This window comes from Anopheles funestus, chromosome 2RL, assembly GCF_943734845.2.
Source record: "Anopheles funestus chromosome 2RL, idAnoFuneDA-416_04, whole genome shotgun sequence".
NCBI lineage: Eukaryota > Metazoa > Arthropoda > Insecta > Diptera > Culicidae > Anopheles > Anopheles funestus.
The window spans coordinates 86702936-86715309 of NC_064598.1; the positions used below are offsets into that span (position 1 = coordinate 86702936).

General features: G+C 42.0%; 1 protein-coding gene across 5 annotated transcripts in view; it reads right to left on the reverse strand.

Moving 5' to 3' along the window:
• Window positions 1-12374, reverse strand: part of LOC125775160 (tyrosine-protein kinase Btk29A-like) — a 71108-nt gene that overhangs the window by 43771 nt on the left and 14963 nt on the right. For 4 of the 5 annotated variants that reach the window (XM_049445693.1, XM_049445692.1, XM_049445694.1 and 1 more), the window contains 3 exons: window positions 10978-11073; window positions 10757-10889; window positions 10529-10672 (listed from right to left, as the gene is read on the reverse strand). In XM_049445693.1, the coding sequence (XP_049301650.1) occupies window positions 10529-10672; window positions 10757-10889; window positions 10978-11073 (373 nt within the window). Of the gene's footprint in view, window positions 1-851; window positions 2460-10528; window positions 10673-10756; window positions 10890-10977; window positions 11074-12374 lie in introns of those variants that run through there. The other variant, XM_049445695.1, reaches the window with a different exon arrangement.

Here is a 12374-nt window from a genome sequence, read left to right on the forward strand (position 1 = left end):
CTGCCTCGAATCGTTTTGAACGATGACAAGGGAATAAGACAGAGCGAAAGCGAGGTTTTCAGAAACAGTCTCACGCTTAAACCACACATCATGCACTCTTTTCGCTGGTTAATCGTGTCAGCGGCGGCAGCTTAAAACTGTCCGCAAAGGTACGCACGCACGTAAATAGCACCACTTTCATCTTTTGCCACCAAAACCATGCACTTCTGGAGGTCTGCGCAACAACCTGCAATTAGCCACCGGCGGAGGAGGTTTGATGCGGAAGGAAAAAAAACAACATCAACGACCAGACAAGCGACGAACGCGTCTGGGGTTTATTTTCGCAGCGCAACACACACGAGAGCGGGCGGCTAACGACGTATCGATCACAATCTCACGCGAATTCAATCTGCATTGCTAGATTGACGATGTTTTCTTCCTCTTCATCTTGTTATGTGACACTATTTTCACTTTATACACACGCTGCAACGCGCCAAAGGGAGAGGGAGATGATCCCTATATATGTGTGTGTGTGTCGATCTGGACTTTCGAAATCGAAACGATCTACCAAAATCGATCTTTCCGTTTTTCGTGATCAATTTTTCAACTCAAACTACGGGAACACTCCACGCTGGTGATGAAGTTTTAACACTCTTGATGGCAGGTGATCGCCTGATCCTCACTCTCTTTTTCACTTGGATCACTCTCCCGCACCGTTGGGTCGCTGCCGTGTCACCAGTTTTATATTCACTTTGGGATTGCTTCTTTTTTTCCCTACACACATTTACTGTAAGCTGCAACACAGTTTTGCAAGTGGTTCTTAAATACAAAATCACGCACACACATGCAACAACAAACAAAAAAAAACTAACCGAACTGGGAACAGGACCACCAAACGAAGGGAACTACCACGATCGACGGAAACAAACGGACCTCGACGGATAAGTACGTCCGAAGTGTACGACAGAAACGCAACGACTAAGCCCACAACACCAAAAACCCGTGCCATCAAAACATGGATCCCTCTCGGTCTCTCGCTCTCTCTCTTTCTCTCGCTATGTATTCCGCTCGTCCATACAAATCATGCTTGAACATGAAGGCGCGTGCGAACCACTCACACATAAGCAGACCTAAAACCCGTACCCACAGCATAAAGATGAAGGGTAACTTCACAACCACTAGTTCGCCGCAGCAGCAGCAGTGACTCGACATCCAGAGCAAAGAGAATGATCAACATGTTCCAAAAACTTAACTTACTCCCTTGGCTAAGAGGGATGAACAACAATACTCCAAAATGCCCCATACAAGTGTCTATTTCGGAGGGCTTCTTCGAGGATCAAGAATCAGACAACTCTTAAGCTGATGGAATATTCCCTGCTTCCAGAAGGTGGAAGAAGTCCGGAAGATTCCCTGTTCCAGGTTAGGTGCAACAGAGATCAAACCCGCTTAAACAAGTCTTGTTTGATCGCGTTCGATCGTGTGCAGTCCGCTTCTTGGTGGTGTATGTAGCAGTGGATGAGAGCTGTGTCGTCTCTTTGTCCATGTGAACGAACAGACGACGACTCTGCCTGCAACAGGTCGAATCTTTCTCTCCCGAAAGGGGTTGTTTGTGGCTTAAGGGTCACACATTGAGGGTGTGCGTTTTACCCCCATTGAGGGATGCTCTTGCTTCTTCGCTCAAACAAAAGAGCACAATTGGGATCGCGGATGACTTAGAATGAGAGAGAGAGAAAAGGCAGAAAGTGTGTGTTTGTGACCGAATTAAACCTAATTTTACATAGCTCAGGTTAGCATACGCAGAGCTTGTTGTTGGTGTATGCGTGTTCTCCAGTGTACTATCTATACCATTTCAAATGGTTCCATCGCTTCTAACAGCGATATACCAAAAAAACTAGCTTGAAACGAACACATGCAAAACCATCCCCAAACAGAACAGGTCTTCGGTGGCCGCAAAGCCGCACGCAAAGAAAAGTAAGTGCTTGGGGAAGAAATGATGCTTGCCTCCCTTTTACACACCCATTAATACTTACGAACGGGATGGAATCGGAGTAGCGCAAACGGAGAGAGATTACAATAAAAACATGATCTTTCATTGTTGTTACCGCTTACAACGAGAAGTAAGCGCTTGCGTAGTGAAGTGTGTGGTACGAGCATGATTAAGTGATTGTCACACATATAAAAAAGTGGTCAGAATAAAACTAGACACGCAAAGATAAATAGAAGGCAAGAAGCATGGGTAAAGCAGCGAAACATTCACGATCCATTTATCTTTTTTGATCGTGTTTTTTTTTGGCATTTCGGAATGAGATTTAACCAACTTGACGAGGTCACTGCACTCGACGGATTAAATGCGTACAAAACCGTTCAATAAGTATCTCAATAAGGATTTTATTTCGAACGTACTTTCAACAAAATAATATTAAAATGACTGAAAACAGTTCTTAATGCATAAGAGCGATAAAATCTCAAAATTGTTCTCGAAACTTAATGCTCAACTTTGATTTATATTAACAGAGAAAAAAACTCGCAAAAAAGGGTTCCATCCCGACGGTTCTTTGTGTCTGGAGGAGCATAAAGATTTCGTCTTCGTAACAGGCCACTGACCTAACCCGCACACACGATTGGGAAGGTTTATTTCTTTCTTAGCTTCTCTGCAAAAAAGGCTCACACACACACACAAAGTAAAGCAGAAGAAAGGAACCCAAATGTGCAAATATTATCATCCTCAGATTACCAACCCCCTGGCAGCATTGCATCCATCCCAAAAACCCTTACCCGACCGTTGATCATTGTTATTAACGGCATTGGAGATGATATTCCGTTGTGCAATGGTGACGCGCAGCATAATAAATAATCTTCCCGTTTGTTGAAGTGGGAAATGACATTTATTTTCCACTAGTGTGATTGTGAACTTCGTTTCTTTTCGTATATTTTACTACGACATATAGCGTATGTGTGTGTTTTTTTTTGTATTCGAACCACAATATTTGGCACCAAATTTATTCGTCTGTCAGATGATCTTACAGCATTATGATGGGCAATATTAACTAATAAAATGAATCAAAATGAATCAACACATTGCTTCCACAATCAGCTTGTGCATGATCGTTCTTAAGGATCAATTACAAGTTAAGTGCGAATTGATGTCTTTTGATATTTTTTAAGCGACGAACCCTTATAAAATGCTGTTGGCACAAAGAGAACTATCATTGAAAGCAAGCAACTGGTAAATCGAATAAAGTATGCACACCTGGGCATGTACTACGTTTGCACCAACGAAATAGTAATAGCCCTACACACGAGGGGTGAATAAAAGCCCACAGGACAGACTAACTAGTGCGCCAACCGGTATACAGGCGAATAATTCAAACAAATGTCTTGTGGAGCAATGGGACGCGAAAGGTTTCTGTAACTTGTACTGTAACTTTCTGCGCGGTTTGGTTTGCGGGCAAGCTGAGCTGCGCGGCTAAGTAAATTGTTATGAGCTGCTAATTGGGAGGAAAAAAGGCGAATGTACTCGGTATGTACCCGGGACCGGACTGTACCCGCTGGGTGATCGCAATGATAAGGCACTTATACAGGAAGGAACGTTTTTTGTATGGTTAATGGTAATAATGGTAAGGGCGGAACTGACCGAACAACAAAGAATTTTGCACAGAACAACGATGGATGACATGGGTAGATGGGTGTGCGGTGGTGTGTGATATGTTTATGAACAGATCCGACCGGCCAAGGGGTTAAGATAAGTGATGCCGGCAAACAACAGGCGATGTATCATAGTTTTGAAGAGAAAGAGAGAGAAGTTGACCGTTTTTTCAACTAATTTGCTTTACAAGTAGTCTGATGTTGCCGACGGGAGTTCATGCCACAAAAAAAATATGTATTAAAATAATTAAGAACAACAATCAAAGTGATATAATCTTGCACTTTTTTAAGATAATAAAAATAGTTGACAGTTTTGTTTGATGGGAGCAACAAGAGGTAGTCTATTATGAGCATTACAACGAAACTTGAAGAAAACAAATTATATATATTGGAATAATCTTTCTAACAAAGAAATTACGCTCGCTTCATTGCTGCGCTCATCAGCCAGCTTCGTACAGAACCGTAAGTGAATGCATAAGGTCAATAATAAACAACAACACAACCAGTAACAAGAAGCAAAAATCTTATCCTTTCTTCTGCTACTTTTTCGTGCAATTCTTCTTCAATACAAAACCAACCCAAACAGCACAAAATCCTAAAGATGCTGGCTGACGTCAATATTCAATACCAACGATCTGCGACAGTCCGGGGCCCTTTGCTTCGCACACCAAACGGTAACCATCGTCGAAAACCGGGTCGATCCACCCCAAGAACCGGACCGGGAACATCACGACTAACCATCGGCACCAAAAAGCTCCAACCGAGTCTCGTCCGGGAGAGAAGAGTATTGGATGATCATTTGAATAATTTATTGAAATTGATTTCACAACACCTTGGTGTACGGTGCAGGTCCCACGCCTTATGCTTGGCCGAATGGATGGAGAAAAAAAATGCTCCGACAGTCGTGCAAAAATCGAAGGTTTGCGAAATAGAAAGACAAAAATCACAAACGAATTCTTATGTCCAACTGGGTATGAAATGAGCTTGGTTTGGTATGAGCACCGCGCTAAATGGGTTTACTTTGAATTTTGAAAGATTGACAGAGGTGATATTGTACGATAGTTTATCGTACAGAGTAATTATAGCTGATTGTATGATTGCATAATATTATTTCTTTTTTATTTCCAAAATAACGGCCTTTTGGTTTTAGAAAATTTTCAATATTAGTAAAGAAATATTTATATTTGAAATCAATTGTATGAGAAAAGATACAACAATACTTTATTTACATGTTTAATTGCGTCTATTCATGATTTGTCAGGTCAATGGACCTATGAACGACATATGGCTGACACGTGCACTAGGAAACTTCCACTTCATTTCGATTCGTCTTAAATTTAGTTCCCTTTCGATGGCAACCAAGCATCGAACAAAAACTCCTTTTCTCAATACAGTTAAAAGCAGAATCATAAAGAACCATTTCCATACAGCTTTATTTTACTTCAGAAGATGGGAAAAAGATCCGATTCGCCCGTGAAAGAAGGTACCAAACAACAAAAAAAGGGACCATAAATGTCGATCTTCTTCGATGATGCGCAAGAATGAACTTTCGTCCCGATTCGTCAACCCCCTTTACTGCCGTTCCATTTGCGTTCCATTCTTCATCACCGTTTTCAACGCTGTTTTAAACGAACTGATAATAATCTCACACGGTGCACCGCCACAGTTAAAGCGCGGCTATAAAACTTCGCGATGTTCGGTCCGTATGATCGCGGCGGTATTCGAATTATCCTCACCAAACAAATCAACTCACCCGAAAGTATGAAGCCTTCCGGATAAACACCAACTGGCGTTTGGCCTTTCGGAAGAGGGCACCCGTACGGATGCTCCATCAAACATCATCACGCCGAATCCCGAAGGGTCCGACCAGCAAAAGGCAAAAGGGAACAACAGTACGGTAATGCGTCACAGCATGCATCCGCCACTAGTCCTCTTACCGTACGGGAAAGAACGAGACATTAAAGTGCTGCGAACCAAATATGCGTACCGTCCGGCAACGATCGCACCTTCGCGCAAACCACAATGCGAGGAGAAAGAATAAAATATATTACTACCACCCGTAAAAACCCTTTCCCCGGGAGCGGGGAGTTGTGAGAATTGGAAAGGAAACACCCGGAGACCTCAACGTTGACCCGAACGAACAATAAATTTCAAGGCATGCATCAGTGACGAACCCCACCGAACGCGAGCGAAACCCTCAAACAGCCGACGGTAGTAAAACTTATCGCATTTAAAAAATTTCGATTCTACTCCCTTCTCTATTCTCCAGAGGGATCCAAGAACACCTGAATATAGACGGACTCCACATCCATCTCATTTACTGACGACGGCTATGGGTACCCACCGTATTTCTTGGAATGATTTTCATGTTTCAATTCCATAAAATACGATCAAACATGAATTCGTTGAACTTTGCCTGTGTCTGTTTTGTTACGTGCGGGAAAGAAAAAACGATGAAGATCTTCGTTGATCGGGCAATCAACGTAACAAAATGCTACGATTGATTAATAAAAGCACGGTGAAACATCTGTTATTTTAATGGGACTTGATCTAAAACGATATAACACTGTGAATTAATTTTAATAATATGCAAATCGCTTAGAATTTATTACACGACCAAAAGAAGGATGAGTAAGAAGGTTTACATACTTCTGCCCAAGGTAAGTCATTTCGATTATTGCGATTAAAGTATTTAAATGCATTTAAAATTAAGGTCCGTAATTATGTCGCCGAACGGAAAATTGCTAACAAATTAACAACAACACGATCACATGATGAAGGACCTTGTTTGGGTGCATTTAGGGACTGAACTGATGCCGTCCGGGCCAATCCCAATTAACCACTAGGCTCGCACACACTTCCGCAAACTGGTAGAGCTGCAGAGAATAAAATGCTAATTGAAGCAACGCAACAGGTGCACCTTGCAAAACAGACCACAAAATACAGTTTCCGGTACTAAACAACCGAAAAATCACGGCCGTCCAAAAGAAACCTTTTCTTCCTTTCCCTTTCCTTTTCGCCATATACGCAGATATGGGCAGATGGTACATAACATTGTTACGTACCGTGCCCTCCGTGCATATTCGTTTGGCCAAAAATAGACGCACGCCACCATCGGCCGTCATCATTAGGTTCTCCGACAGCATCATCAGCGGACGCGAAGGAATTCGTTTGGTCCAAAAGCCTAATGACGCTAATTAGAAAAGCCGTAGCTGGGACAGCAGGTTTTGGCACACGACCCCTTTCCGGTTTTATGCTTTGGCATGTCCTCCAGCTCATTCCTGCTGCTGATTGTGGAGCAAAACACACACACACACACACACACACACACACACACACACACACACACACACACACACACACACACACACACACACACACACACACACACACACACACACACACACACACACACACACACACACACACACACACACACACACACACACACACACACACACACACACACACACACACACACACACACACACACACACACACACACACACACACACACACACACACACACATATATAGACAACACATGTTGCCCTCAATGATGGACACGTTCGTCAACGAGGTTAAACTCGTTAAAGCTTCTTGCGGTGTACCACCAAGCGGTAAAGAATGCCGTCAAAATAATCGATCGACCCTTGAGGTACGAATCGTTTGTTTCCGGCTTTTGTCGATCGATTGAAGCATGTTACTGATGCAGTAATTTGCCAAACTGATGCATATAGAAAGCGACATTTTATACACATAACATCGTATAATTACCGCCCGGATGTATGCGATGCGCATTACATCTTTTGATTAAGATACTTTTAGATTTATTTAACAATAACATTTTTATTACACCGATCTATATGTAAAATATAAAATATAATTTTCATTGCCCAGCTTTATATTTTGTTTTATAACTCACGTTGTTCCCCTTTTTAAACCTCTATGGATTTTCATGAACTACTCTATTGCCAATTGATGAATGAAAAGGTAAAAAAGACAAGGCAAAAAAAAAACACTTTCGCCTCCAGACTTGATTGATGTAACGTACAGCTAATCAAAACGCACGATGATGACTTCCTCTCACGACTCGTTTTCGACCTGAGCCGTGAGTGTAGACGAGATTATACCCTTTACCGTGCGTTGTTGAACAACACCGGATCGGAAGACGGCGAAGGATACGGTTGATGCGCACGATTAAGAAGCAAATTACTATTCATTGCTGATAAACTTACAGTGAGTGATTTTTTTTTTGTGGTTGCAGTTCGAAAGATAACTACTTCCCAGCCGTGGGCACGTGTATGCGATCGTGAATCATTAAGAGGTGAGAGAAAAAAAAGAGGAGCACTGAAGTTGCAAACTTCGGTTTTCTGTAGTGCGTGCATCTACAGATGAATGTTTCTGTCCGCACTCGTGCCCCACAGATGGGAAATGCATTTCCCACTCCACTGTTCACTCATCGCGAAACAAACGTCAAGCAACCGGAAAATGACACGATCAGACGGAACAGTGGAAAAACCAACCCTCCGTCCTATTCAGCCGGCACAAGGGGCATCAGCGCCCGAAAGAGGAAGTAAAAAGTTGGAGCAATTTCACTACAACCCGGCGGTACATTGCATGATAGCAAACGATTTCAGAATATTACGCCATTTGGGCCGCATTTTACAGATCGTTTCGGTGAGAAACGATCACGCCATAGGTTCTGTGTGTTTGTACTGCGCGGAATGAAGGTGATACATTGTTTCTGTGCTATTATTAATGCAAATAAGATACGCGTTAATTGGTTTATCTGATCGCAGGAAATAGTAATTGACCGGTTCACATGAATATTTCATTTAAGACGCTGTAATTCGATTTATCTTGTTCGGTAAATGCATCAGATGATGAATTGGTACGGCAGGCACTGTCGTTTTGGTATTTTTGTACAATAATGCATCCGTTAATAAGGGTACAAAAGCGGCTATGGTAAAGCCACACCTAATTTTCCACATTCCTGCGTTATCGCAACGTCAGGTTCATTTGCTTTAAAGAAACACAGGGGTTACCATGCCGAATTGATTTATCTTTCATATTCAAAATCCATCAGCAAACAAGCTCTTTCAGTTGTTACGAGAGAATAAAAAAAAATTGTGCTTGAAAACTTCTTAAGATGATCCTTCCATTCCCCTGAAAGAAGTTGTATTTGGAAACACATTTGTCACGGATTCTTTGCATGTTTGGTGCCATTTCATTATGGATAAATTAGTTCCGTTTCAGGATAGAGAGAAAGAGAATAAGCAGTTCTGTGCATCATTCTTAGCGGAGAAAAAAAATGCCACAAAGAATGCGTGCTTGTATATTTTATTCTACCTCTAAGCACATTCTATCCAAGCTGCGAGACAACATGCCGTGCATTCGGGAGGGACATACACACACACACAAGAAGCAAACTTTCCCTTCACATCCGACGAACGGTAGAAAAGAAGCGAAAAGGATTTCCTACGCTTATACCTGTGCCGAGGATAAACGGTTGCATTTGCCGCACGTTCCTGCTTCACGGGCAATATATATCTGGTGGTAATAGAGCAGGGAAAAAAATACAACCGACCCTGTCAGTAGGTCCACACTCAGCTTGCCCCGTTGACCGAATACCCCGGAAAACCGTTGAACGGTTAAATTGGGTCTAGGGTTCACAAGAAGGTGCAGATAAGAACCAACGCCTGCGAACACGACCCAGCGCCAATGCGGTAAGAAACGATGCCTACAAAACGATGCACTTGAGCACGGTGCAATCTGCTGCCGGGACATCCGGTATGCCAAGCAAACGTTTCGTTTCTCTTCTTCTTTTGCCTACGGCCTACAGCACACACCTTAGCAAAGAAGAGTATTGAATCGAAGTAGAAAAATGCACGAGGAGTGCGGCATAAATTAATCCCTCCCGTTAGATGTTGGTAGCACTAGGATGACTAGAGGGGCAATAGAGCACACAAGCGGACAGCTTCTGCAGAGGACAGCAAAGAAAGCATAGAAGTAATATGGAAACAAAAATACACTCGCAAACTGGGACAACAAGGCAGGTAAGTGGTATTGTAACGCCACCACCTTCAAACACCGCGCCAGAAGTGAGGGGAAATTAACCTGTCCTTCTGCAAGGTTCTTTTCCATTCACCTTTAAGGGACTTTTCTGGTATTTACAATTTGGTTGCTCATAAAACAAACGTCCATCGGCAGAAAGCGATTTCTTCGCTGACCTTGAGGATAATGCTAAGATAGGGATGAATTTAAACTCCTTAAAAAAACTTACCCCAAAAAGACATTTATAACACGTGACAGGTGGTGTAAAGCAATTGAAACGTCAATTGCACGTTACTACGATAAAAGATAAGAATTCTGAATTCCTTAGAGGTGAGATGTTTAATTTTTTGTTCTGCAAGCAGAATGGTGTTGAAAAGAAATAAAACAATTTGCAGTCTTTCAGAGAAATGAAGATTTGTGTGTAATAATAAAACTTTTGCGAGATATTGGTTATTACTGATATCCAGAGGTACTTTTTATCTACAATAGACATAGAACATTCCATGAAACAAGATTTTGAAGAGTGTTAAAACTCCTGGGTTGACCATCTTCAATTTTAAAGGACTAAATTTCATTTCCTAAAACTTTGTTACATCCAAAACTTCACATAACAAACAGCCAGATGTCATGAAGAATTTGAAGTTGGTCGAATAGCCTTACCAAATCTTTTCAATAAATATTAAATAAAAAGATGAAGAATCATAGAATTATACACCGCAACTCGGAGCCATGTATCTCCACATTAATCCCCAAAAGATCTCCAGACAAATCGAATTAGTTTGCCATCGAGAAGGACTTTGAAGTTAACCGTACTGGAAAAAAACCTGCACCGAAAGTGCCCACTTACTTGGATTATTGTTGTACTCCGGCCATACCGTTGCCACCTGACATCCGAGCGCTCGACGATTTAAGCTTCTGCAGCAGGACCACTTCCTGCCCAGCCAAAGTCCCAGATGGTAGCTGAACGACTTCGGACTATATTCCTCGCAGACTATGGCAAAAGAGAGAATGAAAAACAAAAATGAAGCAAAATATTACATCCAACCGGTGCATCGAGTGCCTAACCGATCCTTACCTTTCCGTATCGACGAGATCCACTCGGTACGTTCCTTTTCGCTATCCGCCACCAGATAGAGCGTATACTGTGGCAGTGTCGTTCCCGGGAAGATGCCGTCACTTTCGCAGTATCCTACTTGAAAAGGATATCCCTGTGGAGTAGCCCAAAAAAAAAGCACGATGATAGTACCATCAGATTGATGTCCATGTTTGGTGCAAGTGCCGGGCGAGAAAACTTACATCCGGTGCTGCTGCATCGCCACCTTCACCGTGCAGTAGAGCTGGTTCAACGAGCCGCACACCCTTCACACTAATTCTGCCCCGTTCGCGTCGTTTCTGGTTTGGGCCACAAACACATTTTACGTCGACGGAAGCGGAAAATAGAAGTTAAACAACAATTAGCAAACTTTTACTTCCCCGACAAAGTTTTATTACACTTAATAATGCACACGCGTTGCAAATACCCCGCAACAACAAAAAAAGAACCGCAGAATTAGGCCAGTATAATGTTAGAACGAAATTTAAGGAAAGTGTTATTATTAGCCAGATGTGTATGTGTGTGTGTGTGTGTGTTTGTAAGTGCTTAAGTTTTAGTTAGTTTTAGGCACTGTGTGAAGCAAAACAGTTGTGTGGTGCAATGTGATGGAAATGATGCAACACGAAAAGCTTGTTTAAACACTTAAGCTCCAAGTAATTGGAAGTCAGTTGAGGCGAAAGCAAAAAGTGACAGAAACACGAGTCGAAGCATTTTGATCGGTTAGAGAAAGTGAGAGCGAATAAAACAAACATGAAAGATATGTAAGAAAGCACGTAAAAGCAATGTAATTATTAAAATAAAACACAAAAATAATAATTAGAAATTTATAAAACAAAAAATATGATAAAAAAATTCTTGATCGAATCTGACACATCAAAGCTATTAAACTAAACAATCGAAAACTACAACATGCGCATGCACTTAATACAAAATGTTATGCAATTAAAATAAAAGCATTCTTAAAACAAAACAAAAAACCCCATTTCCTCAAAATAAAACTTCTCGACCGGAAAAGCGAGACATCAAATCAATCCCAACAGGGAGCTCTTCTCAATTTCAATGCATATTTCCTGTGAGATATATAGCAACACTGTCGGAAATATCACTTTTCTGCAACGTTCGTGCATAACCGAACGTGTCTCATTTCCTGTCTTCACTACGGAATTCGAAACGAAGTCGTTGTGCTTTACAGAACTTGCACCATGTACGTGCCACACGGTGACGGCTGATGGGCACCCCACACACAGCCCAAGGTGTATGTGAAGGAATTGAGCCGAGAACCTTACGCTTCATCATATTTGTAATGGGGTCTTGCCATGGGGTTGCCACCGGTTCGGCGATTGTTTCGGGTGGAACGAATAAGGCAATATTTTAAACTCGCCCCACAGTCAACTAACTTTAACTCCGTTCCAGGCAATCTGTCTAAATTATTCACCGTGCATAAGGATTAGAGTCCGATGACCTCTTTCGGGTGTGAAGTTTTTCACACCTATACCATCGCGGGTGCATTTATAAGGATAAAGCGCGACTAAAGCAGATGATAGAATTCTCCACTGGTTCTTGGGTTAACTCAAGAAGCTTTACGGTTTGCATCCTTTAA